The 23,844-nt window shown below is 40.8% G+C and overlaps 1 protein-coding gene across 1 annotated transcript in view; it reads left to right on the top strand.

The window, feature by feature from the left end:
* The window catches only part of MYO3B (myosin IIIB), a 298,357-nt gene that overhangs the window by 137,765 nt on the left and 136,748 nt on the right, over positions 1-23,844 (top strand). The window contains exons 23-24 of the mRNA XM_043525586.1: positions 10,994-11,073; positions 20,186-20,263. Of these exons, the coding sequence (XP_043381521.1) occupies positions 10,994-11,073; positions 20,186-20,263 (158 nt within the window). The remainder of the gene's footprint in view (positions 1-10,993; positions 11,074-20,185; positions 20,264-23,844) is intronic.

The following is a 23,844-nucleotide window of genomic DNA, read 5'->3' on the forward strand; positions in this document are numbered from 1 at the left end:
GGCTTAAAAATCATGAGATTTAAAAAAAAATACATTTTGGGTTTATTTACTTTCTTGTGTAGGAGTCTTTAGGGTACACATTTTCCAGCTTGTTTGTTTGTTTGTTTTAAAAAGAAAGTGGAGATCTTCACTTAATCACCTGATGCCAGGAGCTAGGGCTTCAAGACAAACTTTGTGAGATTTGTAATAAAGTCATGAACAGTAGTAACATTGCTGTTGACTCTGGAAGGTGATGCTTCAGGAAATATTGTCACAGAAGCAGTATGTCTGTGATAATTAAAATGATCTATGAAAAGAAACCAATGCTAAGATAGTAAAAGGTGTTCACATACCACACAGTCATAAGTGCCTGCACAGGAGAGAGAGAGAGAGAGAGGCACTTTGATCTAGAGGACTGAGCTTGGGACAAGAACACATCATTTCTAATCCAGTCTCTGCCATTAATGTGTTTTGAGTCTGAGCTTCACCAATGAACTCATTGGGAGCTTTGCACTGGGAGGAGGATCAGGCCTTTTGTGAGCTTTAGGAAGTCGTCATACTAAGGCCTTATCCTTCAAATCCTGCATTCATGGAACTCTTGTTGAAGCCAGTGGGATTTTTGCACACACCCAGCTTGCAAGGACAGGCCTTAGCCCAGGGGTGGGGAATCTACAGCCACTAAAAGTACGGTCAGCTCCACGCAGCTCCTGGAAACAACTGGCATGTCCATGCAGCCCCTAGGAGCAGGGCCAATCAAGGAAGCTCTGCGCACTGCACCCGCCCCCATTGCTGGCTCCACATTTCCCATTGGCTGGGAACCATGGCCAATAGGAGCTGCGGGGGCGGTGCCTGTGTGCACAGACAGCACGCTCTGCGCAAAGCCCCCTGACCCCTCCACCTAGGGACCGGGCATGGCAGCCACTTCTGGGAGCAGCACAGAGCCAGGGACCCTCCCTTAGCCCCGCTGCACCGCCAACCGAGAACCACCTGAGGTAAGCGCCACCCAGCCAGAACCCACACCCCGAATCCCCTGCCCCAGGTTGGAACCTCCTCCTGCACCCTAACTCCTTCCCAGAACCTGCATCTCCACCCCAACCCCAACCCCCTGCCTCAGGTTGGAACTCCCTCCTGCACCCCACCTGTACCCCACTGCCCTAGCCCTGAGCCTTCTCCTGCACCCAAACTCCCTCCCAGAGCCCGTACCCTATCCTCCTGCCTGAGTCCCCTCCCATACTCTAACCCCCTTGGCCCAGGCCTGGAGCCCCCTCATCCCCAGCCCCATCCCAGAGGCTGCACCCCCAGCCAGAGCGCTCACCCCCTCCCGCACCTCCACCCTCTGTCCCAGCCCGGATCCCCCTCCCGCATGCTGAACTCCTCATTTCTGGTCCCACCCTAGAGCCTAGAGGAAGCCGCCGCGCCCCCCCCCCCCCCCCCCCCGCAGGGCTGTGTGTGGTCTGCGACTGATTTTTTCTGAGGGTCAGAGGCCCCTGATAGAAAGAAGAATCCCCACCCCTCCCTTAGCCTCTCTATGACCCTGATTCAGGAAAGAATGTAAACAAGAAACCTAGTATTAAGAACATGAAGTCAACTGGACTGCTCCTGTGCCTAAAGTTAGGTGTCAACTGAAGTATCTAGTTTGTTTCCATAACGAGAAAATGAGAATATTATTACTAATTATGTAAAGAGATACTATAAAGACTAGTTAGAGTACGTCAAGCACTTTGAAAATGAATCCTCTTTTTACAATTGCCATGAGTTAATACAGTCTATCCACAATATTGCTGTACACAACTGACAGCTCTTCATACAGCTGGTTGAAAAGATTTGACCAAGCAGTTTTCTGTCAGAAAATGTAATTACAGCAAAATGTTTTGTAGCAACATTTCAGCTTAATTTTAATCATTTTGACTTTTTAATTTTGTTTTGATAAGGTAAAATGTTTTGACATTTTCATTCCTTTTTATTTCATGTAAACTTTTCTATTAAAATATTTTAATATTTTGTATTATCATCTTTCAACACTTATAGAACCAAACCAGACCAAACCATGGTTTCACACTGAAATTTTTTGGAATTTCCATTCTGCAGGAAATATCTATATTTTGAGGGGTCGTTTGAAATGGCGGAATATGGAAATTGCATTTTTCCGACCAGCTCTAGGTGTTAACATTAAGTCTTTATTGCAAGCAACAGGCTATTTCATTTACTAACTAATTTACCCTCCCCTTCATGGTACCTTCTATTTATACCAGTTGTAGATTTAACTTTGGATACCTAATTGGCTTTTGTTTGAATGGGAGGAGAAACCTTTTTTTCTCTCTCTTTGATATTACTTCTTACATTCAATCTTTTAGTGTATTCCTTATTCTCACTGCAGCATGAGGCACTAAGTAATGAGATATTTAAAATAAAACACATAGCATACAGTGTATAGAAAGGGAGTGTGCAAAAACAGAGGGCTGGAAATCACAACTTCTGAATTCTACTCCTACTTCCACCATTTACTCAATGTTACTTGGGCTAAATTGGTTAACTTTTTCTGTGCCTCAGTTTACACCAGGAGTTTGTTAACACTATTCACTGCATCTTGTGAGGCTCATTTAATGCTTGAGGACAGCTTTGAGATCTTCAGATGCAAGGTGTTGGAAAAGTGCAATGTGGTGGTGGTGGTGTTGTTTGTAGAAGTATGGCTCCAATTGGTAAAAGAACATAGATAAAATGTAAATCATAGATACCCAACATAGTGTATTTCCTTATAACATCTTAGTGAATAATTTTTTTAGTCTGAGGAAAACAGAATTGTGGACAATACAAATTATTTTCTTACATAATCAATAAAAGAGAATGTGAAATGTATTAGATAGCAAAATGGAGCAGTGCTGGAGCAATATACAGTAGGCTGTTAGTTATGGTAAATTTATTTGATAAATCTATTTAGGTTTGTACAAGTACTGAAAAGGGCATCTGTCCATATGATCTGGGTGTTCCTGACATAAGTCACAATACACCGGAGACAATCCTGTAAGAGCAGCAGTACAGTTCAGTAGAACTTACCACCAGTAAGCCAAGCAGGTTTAAAAACTCAAGTTTCCCCTCCTCATTCAGCAGTTCACCACCCTTTTAATCCCTGCCTCCATCCCCCACATCCATTTTGAAATTGGGAAAAGACGAGCCTTGCAATGTGTCCTGAAGGGTGGTCATCAGATCTGGGCTATTTTGGACCAAGGTGGGAGAGAGACTTCCAAAGCTGTGGGGCCCTGCCGACAGTCACTTCCTGTTTGTTCTAGAGGTGCTCTAGCCTGAGCCCCTCCGCTGCTCTCTACTCTGGTGGTGTGGCACAGAAAGAAGGGCTGTCTCCTGTGTAGACAATGAATGGCTTGCAGGCGGAGAGATGCTCAACTTGCAGCAGCAGTTGGTTCCTGAAAGCTGAATAGTGTAGCCCTATGTAGCATGCATTGTAGTATCTAATCTTGTGGATTGACATGGATGACATTGGCAGGGTCCAGATCCAAAAGGAATGGTCTCGGCCTTCTGGCTGTACAGAAATGATAAAAAACAGAGCTACATATTGCGCTGCCTGATGTTATGGTAGCACTGACTTGAGAGTTCAGCCAGACCCTTAGGCTGCAAACCATGACCCTCACGTGGTGCACAACCCCTCCGTTTAAGGGACAGACACTGTTTTTCACCATATCCTTGGTTGCTTCCCCCAAGCACCTATCATCACCTCTGTCTTGTCTGGTTTGAGCCTCAGACAACTAGCTCTTGGTCAGACTCCGCAGGTACTCAACTAATCTAGCTGTTATAATTAATTCCCGTTCTTCAGGATAACCGTTGTAATACTGCTATTTGACCAATGAGTTGATCACTGTGTCCTGGTCAATGAAATCAATCCTAGTGGTCAATTTGAAAATAAAAACCTCATTATTGAGATAAGTTTGTGTATTTTGAAACAATCGGCTGGTTGGCATCTATTCTGTCACCCTCTACTCTTTTTGATAACTTTATTCCTTTAAATTACAAATTAATTTATTCCAGTAAAATGATGATTTCAAAACAGAAATGACCAATATGCTTACATAACAAAATCATTCATATTATTTAATGTATTTAATGTAAACCTCTTGCTTCCCATAATTTCCTTTGTTTACCATCCATTGGTGTGCTATGTCTAATTTAGGGCCTGGTCATTGACAAATAACAATAATAATTTGCTCTTATATAGTGCTTTTCATCAGTAGATCTCAAAATGCTTCCCAATCTTTAATGTATTTTTCCTTGCAACACCTGTGCAAGGCATGGCACTGCTATTTTCCCCATTTTACAGATGGGGAACTGAGGCAGAGAGAGGCTAAGTGACTTGCCCAAGTCTATGGGAAGTCTGCACAAGGAAGCCTTTAGGGCCTAATTCTTATTTAGAATAAGGCCCCTTTACACCACGTTGGCAATGGAAAGGGGTTTTAAAATTAGTGTAATTTTCATTTATGCCCACTTTTAGACCCCTTTATGCTACCAGAGTGGTGTAAAGAGGCCTTTGTGTAAATGAGAACCAAAGGCTCAAAGTGTTAGGCTCAAACTGTTGTGGCATGGGGCTTGTCATTTTTATTTGTCTACAAAGATCATTTACATATTATGTACTGTGGAGATAGTAATCATAATTTCGGAGCTATATATACACACATAGATACATATTACTGTTACTAAAATATCATGGTTCCCATGCTGTTTGTACATTTCTGATTTTGAAAAACTGGTTAGGATCTCTGTTTACTTCTAGGGACTTCAACAGGACTGATAACTCATTTTGGGTAGAGAGTACACTGTATTTTCCAGTATAGTATCTGAGGCTGCAGTATCTGGTGTGTGTGTTGACAAACAATCTATCCTATATATAGTATTTATATAAATATTATATCCGTATGTAAAATGTTTAATATGCATGAAAATTGGATTCTTAGCTATTTTACTGCAGACAGATTAACTTAAATGGCTTCAGTGACTCAACCGAGTTTTGATAGTCAGTGACCAGATTCAAATGAGCACCCAATAAAAAATGACATGTATTCCTTTATTGTCTAGCTCAGAGAAGCTTAGCCTTTTACAGTAGCAGAAGATGAAAATGTATTATAGAGATAAGCAGTCGACTTCCTTAGGCAAGATAAAATGTACTAAAAGGAAAGGCGGAAAAGAATCTCTGTATGTCAAAGACATGGTCTGACTGTACCTCTTCCAGGATGCAAGTGTTAGCTGTGATTAGAAGCAGTGTCAATGAAATATGAATGCATTTTACTGTTCCCCACCATATTATATTACTTGATATTTAAAGTGCCCCTTCCGTATCTAGGAACAAGCATGAATGAAATTTAAAAAATAGATGGAGATAAGGGAAGAGCTTGTGCTATACCTTCTATATTGTAGCTTCAGGTTTCAATAATGTTCCTGATACAGTCAGTATAGGTATGGTGACATTGTCATTAAGATGTTTTGCTCTGAGTCAATTTCACTTCAGAAAGTAAATATTATGCTAAAAGAACAATGTTATCCTTGCCCCTTTTTAAAGGAATAGATGAACCATTTCAAATCAGATCAGAACTCACGCAAATGATTATTGTAATGCTTACTAATATTTATTTAGATATTGTAGCATTTGCCATCTGAGAATAGTAAAGCTCTTATAATCCTTAATTAAGCACTATGGCCTCATTGAGGCAAGTAGGTATTATGCTATCTATATTACAGTTGGAAAAAATGATGATCATGCAAAATAAACAACTCATCAGGCTTGGAACCCAGGAGTCATGTGACTCCCAGGAGTCCTCCCTTTCTAACAACTAGGTAACACTCCTGACACTGAACCTGAAAAAAGAAAACCCTGATCTTTATTGCAGTTTGTAAACATCTAGTGAATTTTTTATAATTGTTTTTCAAAACCTGTGCTACTTGGCTTTAGGTGGAACGAGGAGGCAGGGTATTTTGACAGTATTGTCTTTCTTACATGGTTGAAATGAGCCAGCACTAAAGAGGGTATTTGAAAGAAAACCTGTACTTGTGAAATTTCCAGCACAGTTTCTGACAAAAGGAGTCTGGATAAGCATCTACATAATAATACAGTCTTTTGCACGACTCCAACACCTTCTGTAGAAGGCTCTCAAAGCACTTTGCAAAGATTAATGAATGAAGCCTACCTAAACCCTAGTGGCATTGTTAGCTCTTTTGTACAGAAGGGATAACTGAGAATAGAGAGGTTAAGTGACTCCCTCAAGGTCACAGCAAGTCAGTCTCAGAGTCTCTGGGCTCTGATCCTGCAAACACTAAAGCAGGAGGATCTTATCATGATTCATGTAAGTAGTCCCATTGAAGTTAAGTTAAGCATATGCATGTTTTCAGGACGGGGGCCATAGTCCTGTATTTTGCCAGGAGCTGGGAGTGGATGACAGGGGATGGACCACTTGATGATTGCCTATTCTGTTCATTCCCTCTGAAGGACCTGGCATTGACCACGTCAGAAGACAAAATACTGGGTTAGATGGACCACTGGTCTGACCCAGCATGGCTGTTCTTATGTAACCACTAGGCAGTGCTCCCTCTTTTGCTAATTAAACATCCATGTTGGTAGTTTAGGAAAAATTCTAATTTTTAGTCACTTTAATTTCCCCATTTTATGGATTTTGATTTAATGTAAGCAATATTTTATTTAAACACATCTACACCTGCAGATACTGTGTTTCCTCTAGATTGTCTGTAATGCTATATGTGGGAAGCTAGACTTCTAAAACAAACAGTGCTGTCTTTAATCAGTTTAACCTTTCCAGGAACACATGGGACGTTTTAACTGGGTGTGATATTATCTAAAAACTTTTATTCTTCAAATATTGATATTATTCATAAGGTGGAATAAAATTTAATTATTTTGGTGTGTAAAGTAATAAATGACATTGTAAATGAAAATCAAATGCAGACAGCACAGCTTCTAATATTTACTGATCAGGGAATAAACCCCATATTAATTCTTGTCTATCACTTTTTGTTATGTGGAGTGATTTGCAAAGAAGGCTTGTTCTGTTTGTTAGTTTTAAAGGTATAGGTGAAGGAGTTATTTTCCTGAACTTGAGTTTCTGAGATTATTGGGTCACAAACCTTTATTTAAAGCATTATTTTGTATTTGGTTTGGAAAATCCTAACAAAAACTTTCTTTCAATTTGACTGAAGCTGCTGTCCATTATGTAATAATTATATAGGAGCTCATTTGAAATACAAAATGAAGTCCAAAATAAGAATGGATACGAATTCATAAAGGTAAAAGGGGGTCTTATATTTGGCCTAGAATTGCTATTGCTTTTGCCAGTAAAAATAAATAAAATCAACTGTTTAGAAGAGGCAGCAGATCAGTGTGTGTGAATCTTATTTTTTGACTTGGCAGTCTCTTTCAGCCACACTGTATTTAGACAGAATCACACATTCTGTGCATTGTACATTATAAATGCTTGAATTATTTATTGTAAACAAACTTTTTGTTGATTTTAAACATCATTATCAGTCAGTGCAGTATCATGGAAAATCATATACATGCACCGATGGTCTAAAGAGCCAGTAACAAAATAAGAGTCCATCAGTCACAGAGCTAATAAAACAGGAAGCAAATAACACAGGATAATAATCTTAGTGAGGATGACCATCGACTTCACTACATTCATTATGAAACAATCATATATCTTCTAGGTGTGTAACTACAACACAGGGAGTATTCAAAGTTTGTTCTAGACAGAACATATAGACCCATGTTTCAGTTCTCCCAGGTATGTGGAAAAATTTAACTGGAATGGACTCTGCTGGTCTCTTAATATTCAATTAAATCAATTAAATTCAATTCAAGGCAAATATCTAATTGAATTCAGTAGTAATTATGCTGATGTTAAGACTGCAGTGTTGGGCTTTATAGTAGTGTTAGGAGGATCAGAATCTCTCTGTTTCTGCTCGTAGCAAGTAGCAGATAACAGTAACGGTACCCTGTTTCTTAAGTAGTAAGTTCAATAACCTGAAATTCTCTACAAAAACAAATCATTCTTTTGACCTTAAAGTACAGTCCTTAACATATTCCCCAAAGTTTTAAAACAAATTTTCATTTATTCATTTTCAGAGATAGATAAAACCACCAATAATAGCAAATGACCCAATAATGTTTGTCAGAGCTCTATAAAATGGCCTAATTGATAGAGTATTAGAGTGGGACTTGGGAAATCTGGGTTCTGTTCCTGGCTTGGTCACTGGTCTCCTGGGTGGCCTTGGGCAAGTCACTTCACCTCCCTGTACCTCAGTTTCCCCAGCTGTAAAATGGCAGTAATGATACTGATCTCCTTTAGAAAGCACTTTGAAATCTACTCATGAAAAGCACTTTGTAAAAGTGATATTATATTGTTATTTTATTACAAGCTCAAAGAAGATGTCCAGTTATCATAATTGTTCCACAGCCCTAGAAACAGAGATTTTTTTTAAAATCTGTTTATAAAGAGAACGCTGTTGGAATGGTATAAAGTTGTATTTGATTAATATTTAATGGAATTAGTGTGCACACTGGAAAAATATTGTAAATACACAGCAAATTAATTTTCATACACAAATAATAACATATCAGATTTCAAAAAAAAATACAAGAGATGAGTTGGAACCAAGCTCCTAGAATTTAACACTTTAGAACTTTAGGACGTTTGAAATATGGACCTGAATTTGCAGCTCTGCTCTATCCCTAACCTGAAAATAACCAACCAATAAAATCATGATCTGCAAAGGATTTTTTTTTTAAATTGGCCTTGTTCCATTTTTTTCTTCCTTATGATGTGTAAAGAAGGCCTGAAAGGTTATGTCTGCTTTTTTCCCCCTGCTTGTTTATTGCCTTATCAGGAATGTCAGGTTTAGTCTGAATTTTGATGGAGGATGTCTGGAGCTAGGATGTTGACTGTGAGCTCTACAATCATAATTGAACCTTTAACAAAAACATCATTTATCCAAAGTGTTAATTAGCCATTGAAGTTTGATATGCTTTAATAAAAGCAAACAAAAACCAAACAGTTTTGAACAAATCCAACTTACGTTTCCTTCCCCTCTCTATTGCTTAACTTTTATCCTTGTGTACTGATACTAGTTCTCCAGTTCATTACTTTCCAGCCTAAACAGGACCTGAATGGCTGTTGTAAAACCCAAGCCAAAAAAACAAATGAAACCAAATCAAACAAAACACTTTTCCATGTTTTCAGCCTTATATAATAAAGAGCCGAAACTCTTATTCCCCTCCCGCTCCAACACCCCCAGTCATTTTTAACCAAAAGTACATTTCAATAAGAGGAAACATTGTTATGTGAGAATTGCCAGTGATTAGCTCATGTTGAGAAATTTTGTTACGATTAGGAGAAAAATGTCCAGGTTTTGTCCTTAGTTTTGTAGCAGATTTTCAAAACAGGCTCAGATTTGTTAGCATCTAAAAAGTTACATTCCAAAACAAGTTCTGAAAACATTGACACATTTTGTGTTTGGACTGGACAGAATGTATCATTTTTGTGCAGTATTGTGTCACCGTCCTCTATGCCAGGACCTTAACACAAAAAGACATTGAGAGAATAAATGTCCAAAGTGTTTGAATTGCTCCTGAGCATGTAATCTCCAAATTTCGAGAGTCAGCCTCCAGATTGTTTTCAGAAGGTTGTCAGTTTCCTTGTTAGAAGGGAAGTGAGACCACAGACTGTCAAAGGTTCTTTTCAGTTTAATGTGGGTAATGTACTCTCGCAATTTCCCTGTGGGATAAGTACTTTTAAATAAATATTCTTTGCTTTTTGTGTATTTCATTTGACTTCCTTACCAGTTATATAATGTATACTTTAGCAAAACCCTGAAAAATGTTTGCAGTTACAAGTCTTTTGTAAAGCAAATAGCTAAACTCTGGAGTGATGCAAACAAGGCACTTACCACCTGAGAGAAGTGTTAACACTTTATTTACATTTAAATTAAAATGGAAACTTATTTATGTTTTATGTTTCTGAGAGGTGTGTGGTACATCTGCAGAGGTCTATTGTTTATTCATGTTGTAAATCCTTTGAAATGTGTTAAAATGCTTCCCACTCATTATAAAAATCCTGCCACCCATGGATTAGGACTTTGATGTCACCAATCCTGCTTCAAAGGGTTTTTTCAATGCTATTAATCACAGTTTAGCCTCTGAAGATATAGCCAGAGAAAACATTTGGACATCTTGTGCTAGACTTGCTAAAACTTTAAAATATATGGTGTGTCTTGCATATGTATGCACAGTCCACATCACTTCCTCTCTCTTCTCTGAACCTTTATTTTGAAAAGTTATTTTGTTATTCTGCAAATAAAGCTGAAATGTTTTGGGTGATTCACACTGTACTTTTAAAAAATGTAAACATGTCATTCAATTGACTCCACAGCAAAACAATGTGGTCTTGACCAAGGAGTACAGTCAGTCTTTAAAAATCCCAAAAGACAATATCATTCAGGATTAAGCAGGCTTGTGTGTCCAAAGATCAAAAAAAGAGATTGTTTTATCACCTCTTTCATTAGTTTGTGATTTTAGATGCCATTGACGCACATCAGGGATCCATGTGATTTCTTACTGGATAGCTTTATTTCTGCTCTTTCTCTCTCAAAACTTTGAATGATTCACTGATAAATTGATTACTAGCAACTGAGCTGTTATGCCTTTGTGCTGCTGCTTTCATCAACTCTGTACGCTACGGCCAATGACAAGCCTCCTTATCACCGACTTTTTTCCTCTTAAATCAACACTGCACCCTGGTATCTCTCTTTTGTTACCCCTACCATTGCTGAATGCTCAGTGATGTGGAGGATCTGTGATTATCTGGGTTCAGCAGAAGAAGTGTGGTTATATCTGGTAGCATTCTTAGTGCTGCTACTTAGACTACTTTCTCATCTTTCAGATTTTCCCTTCTCTGAGTGAAACAGCAACTGTTCTTTCAATTTGTGTTTCCATCTCTTTTAACAGGTAACTTGGCACAGGCAAGAGCCAGAGTGACAGCAGCATCTAGGTCTTTGCCTCCACAGTTTAGTGCTGGGCGCATCAAGGTTAGTAGTGTTATATTTCCTGGAGGCATTTGCAAAAGGGAAGAAATTTAAGTCAGCAAATATTATTGTGGAACTATAGACAAGATATTCAGCTGCTGTAAATCCACAATGGGCGGATTTATATCAGCTGAGAATCTGGCCCTATTTCAGAAAATATGCACCTTGATCTGGATTACTGTATCCAGTTTTGGTCACCAGCCCATTAAAGAGTCCAGCAAACACTAACAGATACGGTTAGAGAAATGATGGAATTTATATATGATAACAGATTGAAAAGACTAAGGATGAAATCTTGGCTCCATTGAAGCCAATGTCAAAACATCCATGGACTTCAGTGGGGCCGGGATTTCACCCCAGGAGTGTGTAGCCTGAAAAGGAGATTTAATTGGTTGGAGTATTCAACATTATGAAGGCAAAATAGAAAACTGACCCATTCCTCTGCTTTATCCTGCCTTTAAGGCAAAAACATTTGAAACAGATGGACAGTCAATGTGAAACCACTGAAAGGACATGCTTCTTAATGGAACATACAGTGGAACTATGGAATTAGTTGCTGCTAGATTTCATCAAGTAAATACTGTGGCAAGATTCTAAAAGGATGTGATAATTTTCTGACCATTAATAAAATTTGTTGCACCAAGCTCAGGCAATAAGGGAGAGAACCCTATGCATGAGGTTGATAGTATTAAGAATTCAGGCAGTTATTCCTGGTCCTTCCCTATATATTCTATCAGTCTGCTGGTGAGGTATATTACTGTTTGGGTTTTGTTTGCTTATTTTTTGTCTATGCCTACAATGCATATTATTAATAAATAGTGGTAATAACAACTACCAACCTTCCAGTCTTGTTTTGTTTTGATCCCCCCCGCCCCCTCCCCCCCACTGGGCCTTTTATGGCCATTCATATATCTTCCTGGAGCTGGTACACTTCACTATACCTGCAAATATAGACTCAGATTTCAGAGATTTATTCTCTCACTGGTATAAACTTGTTTAGTCCTGAAGGGAAGACAATACCCTATCGGATTTCCTTGCAAGATAGCACTTATACCCACATTGTCTTTCCAGTTTCAGCTCCAACCACTGTTAGTCATCTCTGTATACATTTTACTGATTCGGCGTGGGTGGATCAGAGCAACTTTGTCTTGGCAGCTTTAGCAAAAGCATTCAGTTAACTAAATAATATTTAAACTATTTATCCTTGAATTGGATTAAAAAAAAAAAAAGAACCTACCGAAAGGGATGCTGGCCCATGTGACTGAAATAATTTAGAGCCATGTCTTAGTCCATACCACTATTCGAGAAATGCATTTACAGCTCCATTGAAAGAAGAAGAATCTATGGGTATTGTTTTTTGTTTTTATTTTTTTTCTGTTTGGGTGAATAGTCTGTTTGGCTTCCAACACTAGGGCCTTGTCTACATGGGAAAGTTTTACCAGTTATTATGATATAGTTTTACTGCTATCCCCACCACCACCAGCAGCCTTGTGGACAGTCTTAGTTCAGTGTAAGAGGATTTTTTCAGTTTAACTTCCCAAGTGACGTAAGCTAAACGGAAAAAAACTACTCTTATACTGTAATAAGGGTGTCTGAACAGTGGGCTGACTATGCTGGCTTAAATTCACACCTTAGTTTATATTAAAAAAATGTTCCCATATAGACAAGACCTTAAATAAACTTCATACCTGCCCTTTCCTGAGGCACTGCAGACCTTGGCCCTGATTATCATTTATAGTCAGAGTGTAAAGTGCCCTTCAGGGGGTGTAAATGTAACTTTAAGGTGTTTTTACATTGCCAGAGCAGTATAAAGAAGGCTTAGTGTAAACGAGAATCTGGCCCAATGTGTCTGTCTACCTGCTTATACTTGCACCTTTGGACTCAGCACACCCTGTTGGGCATTCAAGATGGATTCTTTAGAAATAAAAATGACTGTAGGAACAGAAGCCCGTTTGTTGTACTGACCTTTATGGTACATCACTATTGAGAGGCGCTTTGCATCCTTACACCTCTCAGAGGTAACACTAATTGTAGTAGCAACTTTTCCCTATCCCCTTTGCCTAAACAGCCAGAGCTCAATAGTGTGGCCCTGTCTCCTGTGTGACCTTAGTCTGTGGTTCAGTTAGGAATGCTCAAAATAGTTGCCTGTCCAAAATAGTTCTGAAACTCTTCCCCGTCCCTCCAATGGACATCCATGCTGCTCTGACCAGAACATCGATATTTACATCATCACGTGACCTCCCGAAACGTTTGATGTTGTTTGGGCTGATGAAGCATTTCTCCTGTGCTATGTAGCAGGGTCTTTCCTTTAGCAACTTAAAAATAAATATCATACTTCATAGAGGTCTTTTTCTCTATTGATATAAGAAGCCTACACAACTTTGGGCAATGGAGAGCATCACAGATTATAAAACCATACTGTCACCTTTAATGGAATCTAGTTGCCTTTGTACCATCTTTATCCTAAATCCGATCTTTCCTTTTGATTTATTTCCCAATATAAAGTCTGTTTTCTTGATCTAATACTACTTAGGGCTTCATTTCCTTTATATTTTGCATGCAGTCTCCTAAATATCTCCTCAAGGTAAGACACACAGTTATTTTATTGAGAACAATAATCTTTCTGCAACTATTTTTAGAGTTAAAAAGAGTGGGCTTAAGCTTTGGAAATAATCAGTGAAGCGAAGTCCAGTAAGTGTAGCCCATGTGCTGACAATAGCATTATTTGGTTCAAATGTTCATAGTTTATACAAATGCCACCTGTTCAGAGCAGATGGTAAACTGCCACAGAGCAAGTGAGCACTAAAATGTTGTTAATGCTCCAAGTAAGCTGTGTGCTGGTTGTTTTGTGTAATTTTGTTGAGCTGTAATAGAGCAACACAATCTGCCTGTGATTGGTAACCCTGGGTATTTTCATTCACAAATTCTGGTTTGATTTTCATAAGAACAGCTGTATCGACAGTATAATTGAGATGTGTGAGGAACAATATACTTGCTGTCCATATCTACCCTCTATTGGTGGTCTGTCAGGGTTCCTTTCCCACTCTGAACTCTGGGGTACAGATGAAAGACCCCCTACGCTTATTTCTACCAGCTTAGGTTAAAACTTTCCCAAGACACAAAATTCCCCATATCTGGGATTCAGTATGCTGCCACCACCAAGCGATTTAACAAAGAATCAGGGAAGAGACCACTTGGAGATGTCTTCCCACCCAAAAAAAGCTTTCTTGGGGAAGGCTTGAGAATAAACAAGATGAGCACAGACCAGCCTTGGGTTTTTAGGACCCAAAAAACCCAATCAGATTCTTAAAAAACAGAACTTTATTAGAAGAACAAAAAAAGATAAAAGAACAACTCTGTAAGATTAGAATGGCAGATAATCTTACAGGCAGTCAGATTCAAAATATAGACGATTCCTCTAGGCAAAACCTTAAGTTACAAAAAGAAGCAAAAAACCAGGAATACACATTCCCTCCAGCACAGCGAATTTCACAAGCCAAAAACAAAAGAAAATCTAATGCATATTTTAGCTAGATTACTTACTAACTCTATAGGAGTTGGATTGCTTGCTTTCTTGATCTGTCCCTGGCAGAGGAATCACACAGACACCCCCTCCCCCCGCTCCCAGATTTGAAGTATCTTGTCCCCTTATTGGTCATTTTGGTCAGGCGCCAGCCAGATTACTTGAGCTTCTTAACCCTTTACAGGTAAGAGGATTTTACAGTACTGTATCAGAGCTTCTTAACCCCTTCCCTTTATATTTATGACATGTTCTTTGCTGAAATGCCAAGAAGGTGGTATTTTGAGCAATGGCAGTTCAACTGGGTGAAACATAGAATTGCTGGGCATCTAAACAGTCACAGAGGGTAATTACAGTAAAAGCTGTGTTATCCGGCACTTTACCAACCAGAAAGCTCTAGAAACCACCATTTCTGATATCTCTCAATACAAATCTTCAATACGGTTGCAAAGTGTCCGGATCCGGGCAGCGCTCACTTTGGGCAGCTCCCAGCAAGGGGCTACATATCCCTGCTGCTCCTAGGCAGAGGCGTGGCCAGGCGGGTCTGCGCACTGCCCTTGCCCTGAGCACTGGCTGTGCAGCTCCCATTGGTCGAGAGCCACGGCCAATGGGAGCTGCGGGGGCGGTGCCTGCGGGCAGAGGCAGCATGCAGAGTCACCTGGCTGCACCTCTGCCTAGGAGCAGCCGGGATAGGTTGCCCCTTGCAGGAAGCCACCCAAGGTGAGCACTGCCTGGATCCAGCACCGCAAAACCCCATCCGCACCCTAATCGCCTACCCCAAGCCTCTTCGTGCACCCAAACTCCCGCCCAGAGCCCGTGCCCCACACCCCCTCCTGTGCCCCAGCCCTGAGCCCCCTCCTGCACCCAAACTCCCTTCCTCCATTGGTAAGTGTAGCTCTTAGTTAACCAGAATTTTTGACTAACCAGCACCCCCCATTTCCCCAACATGTTGGATAACAAAGCTTTTACTGTAATAACAATCCCAACAGTGGGTAGGCAAATACTTCTGTGTTCTGTGCCCTCATTATCTCTTACATACTATTTAATTAACTGAGAGTGGTAATTTTTCTGTGCATTACAAAAACAGGGCAGCTGTTTTACAGTTTACTTCCTGACCTTCATCAACATTTCATTTTATTTACAGGAAGCGTTAAAAACAGTCAGATATTTTCCTCCCAGTGGTTTGGGGCAGGAACTCTTTTTTAAAATCAGTTTCCAAGGTAAATGTATTTTAGTGACTGCTCCATGGACCCAGAGTTGTGTTACCATGCAGAGAATCCAAAACTGAGACCCTGACTCGGTGAGAAGTGTTTAGCAATCTGTGATGATTTAGTAAAAGGCTGGATTAACAGGATTGGAGGGAGTCCTTGTCCTGGCAGGAAGATATAGGTGAAGTACAGTTTGTTGCTTAGGGAAGGGGGTTGAGACAAGACCCAGCTATCAGACAGGATTAATCAATGTTGGGGTGAAAGAGATGTCACCTATACTTTACGGGGTCCATTGAAAATCAGCAATTGCCTGGTCATTTCTATTATACCCTATAGTTGTACCTGTAGGCGTGAGTCCTTGCCTGTGGTTAGGGGAAAACAGGATGTTAAACTATATTTCACTGAAATTCTAACCTCTTCTATAAACTAAAATGCTTTGGCATTTTAGTTTATAGAAGAGAAGAGTGGTACCTGTGTGGATTTTTTATGTAGAGCCTTTCATACATGAGCTGTCTCAAAGCACATTACAAGGTAACAAATTGGATACTGGTAATACAAAGGCAAACATGGCAGCTGTTATGTGGTCTTATACCACATAAACAACTTTGAAAATAAGAAAAATTTTAGTGAAAGCTAAAGTGTACCAGCTGGCTGGTACACTGAGCTTATACCATATGCTTCACTAAGTGCTAGGAGATCTTTAACATCTAAATAGACAGTCAGCAGATTTGGGCAGAATGGATCTTTGTTTTTAAAGGATGGCACTTCAGCCTGCATTGCACTGTCGGGAAAGAGTATATGAGTGGAAATTTTGGGGTGGAACTGTAACAGTAATGGGTAAAAATAATAATAAAACAATAATAAAAAATTTAAAATGCTTCAATACATAGCTTGGAACCAAAGAACTTATTGTACTAATCTTTCTTTCCTTCTTTCAAGACGTTCAAAATCGCTAGTGTTTGGTTATTTTTTAAAAATATTTTTTGTTTTTAAACCAACTTTAAGTAATTCAGGGAAACATAAGAGATCTATTTTCAGAGTAGCAGCCGCATTAGTCTGTATCTGCAAAAGGAAAAGGAGGACTTGTGGCACCTAGAGACTAACAAATTTATTTGAGCATAAGCTTTCGTGAGCTACAGCTCACTTCGTCGGATGCATTCAGTGGAAAATACAGTGGGGAGATTTATATACACAGAGAACATGAAACAATGGGTGTTACCATACACACTGTAACAAGAGTGATCAGGTAAGGTGAGCTATTATCAGCAGGAGAGCGGGGGGGGGAGAGGGGGGACCTTTTGTAGTGATAATCAAGGTGGGCCATTTCCAGCAGTTGACAAGAACGTCTGAGGTACAGCGGGGGGGAGGGGGGGAGGAGGGATAAACATGGGGAAATAGTTTTACTTTGTGTAATGACCCATCCACTCCCAGTCTTTATTCAAGCCTAAGTTAATTGTATCCAGCTTGCAAATTAATTCCAATTCAGCAGTCTCTCGTTGGAGTCTGTTTTTGAAGTCTTTTTGTTGAAAAATTGCCACTTTTAGGTCTGTAATCAAGTGCCCAAAGAGATTGAAGTGTTCTCCAACTGGTTTTTGAATGTTATAATTCTTGACGTCTGATTTGTGTCCATTTATTCTTTTACGTAGAGACTGTCCAGTTTGACCAATGTACATGGCAGAGGGGCATTGCTGGCACATATCACATTGGTAGATGTGCAAGTGAATGAGCCTCTGATAGTGTGGCTGATGTGATTAGGCCCTGTGATGGTGTCCGCTGAATAGATATGTGGACACAGTTGGCAACGGGCTTTGTTGCAAGGATAGGTTCCTGGGTTAGTGGTTTTGTTGTGTGGTGTGTGGTTGCTGGTGAGTATTTGCTTCAGGTTGGGGGGCTGTCTGTAAGCAAGGACTGGCCTGTCTCCCAAGATCTGTGAGAGTGATGGGTCGTCCTTCAGGATAGGTTGTAGATCCTTGAGGATGCGTTGGAGCGATTTTAGTTGGGGGCTGAAGGTGATGGCTAGTGGCGTTCTGTTATTTTCTTTGTTGGGCCTGTCCTGTAGTAGGTAACTTCTGGGTACTCTTCTGGCTCTGTCAGTCTGTTTCTTCACTTCAGTAGGTGGGTATTGTAGTTGTAAGAATGCTTGATAGAGATCTTGTAAGTGTTTGTCTCTGTCTGACGTGTTGGAGCAATGCGGTTGTATCGTAGAGTTTGGCTGTAGACGGTGGATCGTATGGTGTGGTCTGGATGAAAGCTGGAGGCATATAGGTAGGCATAGCGATCAGTAGGTTTCCGGTATAGGATGGTGTTTATGTGACCATCGCTTATTAGCACCGTAGTGTCCAGGAAGTGGATTTCTTGGGAGGACTGATCCAGGCTGAGGTTGATTGTGGGATGGAAATTGTTGAAATCATGATGGAATTCCTCAAGGGCTTCTTTTCCGTGGGTCCACATGATGAAGATGTCATCAATGTAGCGCAAGTAGAGTAGGGGCATTAGGGGACAAGAGCTGAGGAAGCGTTGTTTTAAGTCAGCCATAAAAATGTTGGCATACTGTGGGGCCATGCGGGTACCCATAGCAGTGCCGCTGATTTGAAGGTATACATTGTCCCCAAATGTGAAATAGTTATGGGTGAGGACAAAGTCACAAAGTTCAGCCACCAGGTTTGCTGTGACATTATCGGGGATACTGTTCTTGATGGCTTGTAGTCCATCTTTGTGTGGAATGTTGGTGTAGAGGGCTTCTACATCCATAGTGGCTAGGATGGTGTTTTCAGGAAGATCACCGATGGATTGTAGTTTCCTCAGGAAGTCAGTGGTGTCTTGAAGATAGCTGGGAGTGCTGGTAGCTTAGGGCCTGAGGAGGGAGTCTACACAGCCAGACAATCCTGCTGTCAGGGTGCCAATGCCTGAGATGATGGGGTGTCCAGGATTTCCAGGTTTATGGATCTTGGGTAGCAGATAGAATACCCCTGGTTGGGGTTCCAGGGATGTGTCTGTGTGGATTTGTTCTTGTACTTTTTCAGGGAGTTTCTTGAGCAAATACTGTAGTTTCTTTTGGTAACCCTCAGTGGGATCAGAGGGTAATGGCTTGTAGAAAGTGGTGTTGGAGAGCTGTCTAGCAGCCTCTTGTTCATATTCTGACCTATTCATGATGACGACAGCACCTCCTTTGTCAGCCTTTCTGATTATGATGTCAGAGTTGTTTCTGAGGCTGCAGATGGCATTGTATTCTGCACGGCTGAGGTTATGGGGCAAGTGATTCTGCTTTTCCACAATTTCAGCCCGTGCACATCGGCGGAAGCACTCTATATAGAAGTCCAGTCCCCCCACCCCCACCCCGCTGTACCTCAGACGTTCTTGTCAACTGCTGGAAATGGCCCACCTTGATTATCACTACAAAAAGATTTTTTTTTCCCCCTCCCTCTCCTGCTGGTAATGGCTCACCTTAAGTGATCACTCTCCTTACAGTGTGTATGGTAACACCCATTGTTTCATGTTCTCTGTGTATATAAATCTCCCCACTGTATTTTCCACTGCATGCATCCAATGAAGTGAGCTGTAGCTCACGAAAGCTTATGCTCAAATAATTTTGTTAGTCTCTAAGGTGCCACAAGTCCTCCTTTTCTTTTTATAAAAGATCTACAAATTCTTAGTAAATTTGCTGAATGGATTCCCAGTGTTTTTTCTGCTTTCTACTCACTACTTTAGTAATTTGGTGATTTGGTACTTCGTTTCTATACCGTAGTGTAGTGCTCACTTGAGAGGTGCCAGTGATAGCCTGTGGAGAATAAGTAGCCTGCACATTCTTCGGATGGTCACTGTTTTATATTCTCTCAGGATAGAGAAGGGCAGAAGACACCACCTTTTGTTTCTGCAGTGCTGCGTGGGTCAGATTTTAGTTTTGTACAACCCAAGCAAGGGGTTGCGTGGATCTGAGTTCCATTTTACCTGAATTATTAATATTTCAGTGGTTCAGATCAGAAGATTTGGGCTTGCAAAACCCAAATCCAAACCATGGTGAATCAGATCCAAGTTCCATTGCATCAGAGTGGACAATGCTCAAAGAGGGGATGGGGATAAAAGATTATTGTCTGGACTCTTCTCTGTTCTGAAGGACAATGTTGACAAATGGATTAACAAGACTGAAATTCTGCGGGCCAAGTCCTGAGAGCTGCAGAGCCCCCACAATTCCTACTGAAGTCAGTAAGAATTGAGTGTTCAGCACCTCTTAGGGAACTTGCCATGTGTAAATATAGGTCTCTAATGAACCATTGAAAATGTATATATACACAAAAGAATGATCTTGATAAATATTGTACTTTCCTCTCAGATTTGGGATCCAAGAAGGTCTGTAAAACACCACTGATGTCTGAGTTTGTATTTCCAGATTGACACAATGGAGATGATGCGACACCCAGAGGAAACAACCAACATGAAGAGGCAAACCGTGGCTTCTTATTTTAGGGTATAAAATGTAAACTTTACAAAATGCGTTTTGATTACATGAACAGATGATTAATCTAACATTTGTGCGGCGAAGTGAGAGCGGTGGATAAGAGTGTATCCCTCGTCCACTGTGATGCCTCACTAGACCTACAGAACTCTGACTCTTTTTCTTGCTCTTTCTCATCACTTGACCATGGTGCTTCTCAGAACTGGCCAAAAATCTACTGGTACTAGGATCTAGGGCCTAGACAGTGACTTGCAGTCTATGATTTCATGATGAGCTGCAGTTGAATATTCTCCCTCTAAAACACTGTGGGCCAAGAATTAAGGCCTGTTTGAGCACCCAAAACTGAGGGTACAGTTGTATTTGTGCATACAAATATTATAATTGCAATTATTCAATTGTCCTGGTATCTTTGCTTGTGCAAGTGGGCCTACTTTTTAAAAATACTGGCCGTATGTGTGTTAATAAATAAGTAAAGTCAATCCATTTTTGCAAGCACCATTACAGAAGATAAAGGTCGTCTGTCTGTCTGTAATAATTCTGTGATTGAGTTAACATAGACCGTGCAGGTGAATTTATTACAATCAGATTGGTACGGACGGGGTGAGGTGGTTATTAAGAGGGAGTCTGGTCAGAACACTCCTAAGACATGCTGATCCTGGGTTATTTTGTTGGTTTCATGTGGTCATTGTCGGCCAACATAGCCTAGAGCAGCTCCCAAGCTACTGAAACCCAGCGCATATTGGAAGAAGTGTACACTACAGCACAGAACCAGGATCAGGGCACTTCTAGTGGAAGCTTTATGCCCCAGTGGCACACCCACCTGCCTGTGCTCTGTGGATTCTGACAGTACCCAAGGATTTGGCCCAATATTTTTGCTCTTTTTACTGTTCACAAATATTTTGCAAACTGATCCTGATTTCAGTGAAGTATTTGTTGTTCAAAATTGTTTGCTGGATGATTTGGAGAAACAGTTTCCTCTGGGTTGTTTGGAAACTGTTCAATTGAACTGTTCACCGTTAGAAGGAGTGATTGTTTATCTAAGCAATATGTTATTGTTTCTGCTCCCTGAATGGCTGATTGCAACTCTAAAGCAGGAACGTAATTAACTGTCCTCTTGCTCACAGCCAAATGCCAATACTGTTCATTCACAAATACACTTGTTTGCATGTAAACATAGGTATTTGCATAAAGGGCAGCTGTTTCTTAACCATTAATTAAGTAACATCAGGGGTGAAAGTAACTTAAGGGACTTACTGGTATGCAGGGTCCTGAAAAAGGAGGGTGGGGGGGCTCAGGTGGAAGGGGCCAGACCTTTAAATTCCCGGGACCTTTAAATTGCCACTGCTACCCCTGGGGCTCCAGTAGCAGCAGCCAGGAGCCCTGGGCCCTTTAAATCACTGCTAGAGCCCCATGGTAGCGGTAGCAGCAGTGGCAGCCAGAAGCCCCGGGGCTCTGGAGGTGATTTAAAGGCCCTGGGGCTCTGGCCACTGCTGCTACCCCAGGGCTCCTGCAGCAGGGCTCTGGCGGTGATTTAAAGGACCAGGGGCTCCGGCCGCTGGTGGGAGCCCCGGGCCCTTTAAATCGCTGTCAGAGCTGGCAGCGATTTAAAGGGCCAGGGCCCTTTTAAATTGCCGGCCTGGGGAAGCTGCCCCCTGCCAGTATGGCCGGCTGTGTACCAGCTCTTGCTTATGTTAGGTTGCCCTCAGGCAAGTTGAGCCACAGTTCAATACATAATACAAAATGGAGTTCATCATCTGATAAAGACATACCCCACTCTTATACTCCTCCAACACCACTCCAGCTTACTTTCATCTCTGAGTAACATCCATTCACAGGAATGTTTTCAAATAGTGACTAACAAGGAGGCAGGAACCTTATTAAGTTGTATATGGTATTTTTGAAAACCAAAAATGTTTTCCACTATTCCGCCAGCTCTTGATTGTATAGTTTGGATTAAGCTTCATAGTAAAGAAATTATTATATTTGATTTACCTCTAGACTATTAGTTACTTTTAGTTCAAGCTCAATAATAATACCTTGTCTATGTATCCTGGGGTATGTAAGTCTGAGCACGTCAAACTCTCTAAAGGTTTTCTTTACTGGGACCTAATTTGGCAAGGTATTTGAAGTATGTGAGTGTAATTTTAAACATGTGAGTAGCTGCTGGGACTGTATTTATTGCTGTCCCTGGAACTCTCAGTTAAAATTAGATACATGATCAAATACCTTGTGAATGGGGGCCAAGATGGCGCATCAGTATTGGAATCACTGGTATGAAATTGCCCTTTCCAAAAGCACTGCTTCTGTAGTTTGAAAGTCTAGAAATTTCATGACAGTGGGTGGGAGTTGTGCTGGAGGAGTATAAGAGTGGGGTATGTCTTTATCAAATGCTGAACTCCATTTTGTATTATGTATTGAACTGTGGCTCAATTTGCTTGAGGGCAACTTAACTTTATGCTTTACAGACAGCTGCCCTGCCCAGGAAGGATACTTGACCCCTCATTAAAGAACTATCACTGAGAATCCATCAAGACTGAAAACTGGGGCCATTTAACTTTGATCATCTCTAAACTGTTGCCGCACACCTTGAAACAATATTTTTTCTATATGGGGATTTGTGGGAGTGGGGGCAGTGAAGGCAGGGGCAGGGCAAGCATGGTCGGCAGGGGGCTGAAGGTTTCAAAGTTAAGCACATGGCATAGAAACAGAGACCCTACTTAAGAGCAGGGTATTGCTCTGTACGGGGGGCTGACCATCGTCACATGTAGGAAAGACTTGCAGGAGGATGAGAGCAGGAGTGAATGCCTAACCTGCACTACTGACAGGCCTCATACTCACAGAAGGGGTGAGATCAGGTCAGGGGAGAGTACACCTCAGGACTTCTGTCTTCAAAGATCTGTAACTCTCAAATGTTTTAAGGGTAAAGTTTCTGTGGTTAAGAAGTTCTTTTGCTAAGCCTGTGTTCCTTGCTGGTCTGCTATATTGTCCCTGAAGTGGTTGAACTAAAAGCCCAGACTGGCCACAGCCTAGATGGAACTCTGGGGAAGCATACGTAAGCAACTGAGGGGGGTCAGGAGGTCTGAGATACTGATTTTGAGGTCTAGACCAGCTGAGTGACAGTACCTACATCCTAAAGAAGGTTGTCAAACAACAGGTTTGATCCTGGGAATGTGCCATGTAGACCCAGAGCTAGAAACAGTGACTAGACTCTATATAGATCAAATCGGCTTGGATTAGCATGGGATTCAGTGATTGGGTCCACTTGCGACAGATTGGTGACCAGAAAATGGGGTACTGAGCCAGGTTATAACAGGGGTATCCACTTATATACAAGTACCCGTGAGTAGCAGATATTTTAATTACTTAAATATATTTTTCATTCTAGTACAATTTGGTATGTTGTTTGTAATATTGCTTGGCCAAATATGTTGGATGTTAGATTCGTCAAAATTTTGTAAAAATTGAATATTTCAACAGAAAATGTCTAAATGGAAATTTGCAACAAAAATCAATTTTCATCAAAATTTTTAGTGTGTTCCTCAAACAACTAAAAAACTTCAGTTTCCAATAACTGTTAAAATAATTTAGTTTTT

Source organism: Chelonia mydas, chromosome 11, assembly GCF_015237465.2.
Source record: "Chelonia mydas isolate rCheMyd1 chromosome 11, rCheMyd1.pri.v2, whole genome shotgun sequence".
Classification (NCBI taxonomy): Eukaryota; Metazoa; Chordata; order Testudines; family Cheloniidae; genus Chelonia; species Chelonia mydas.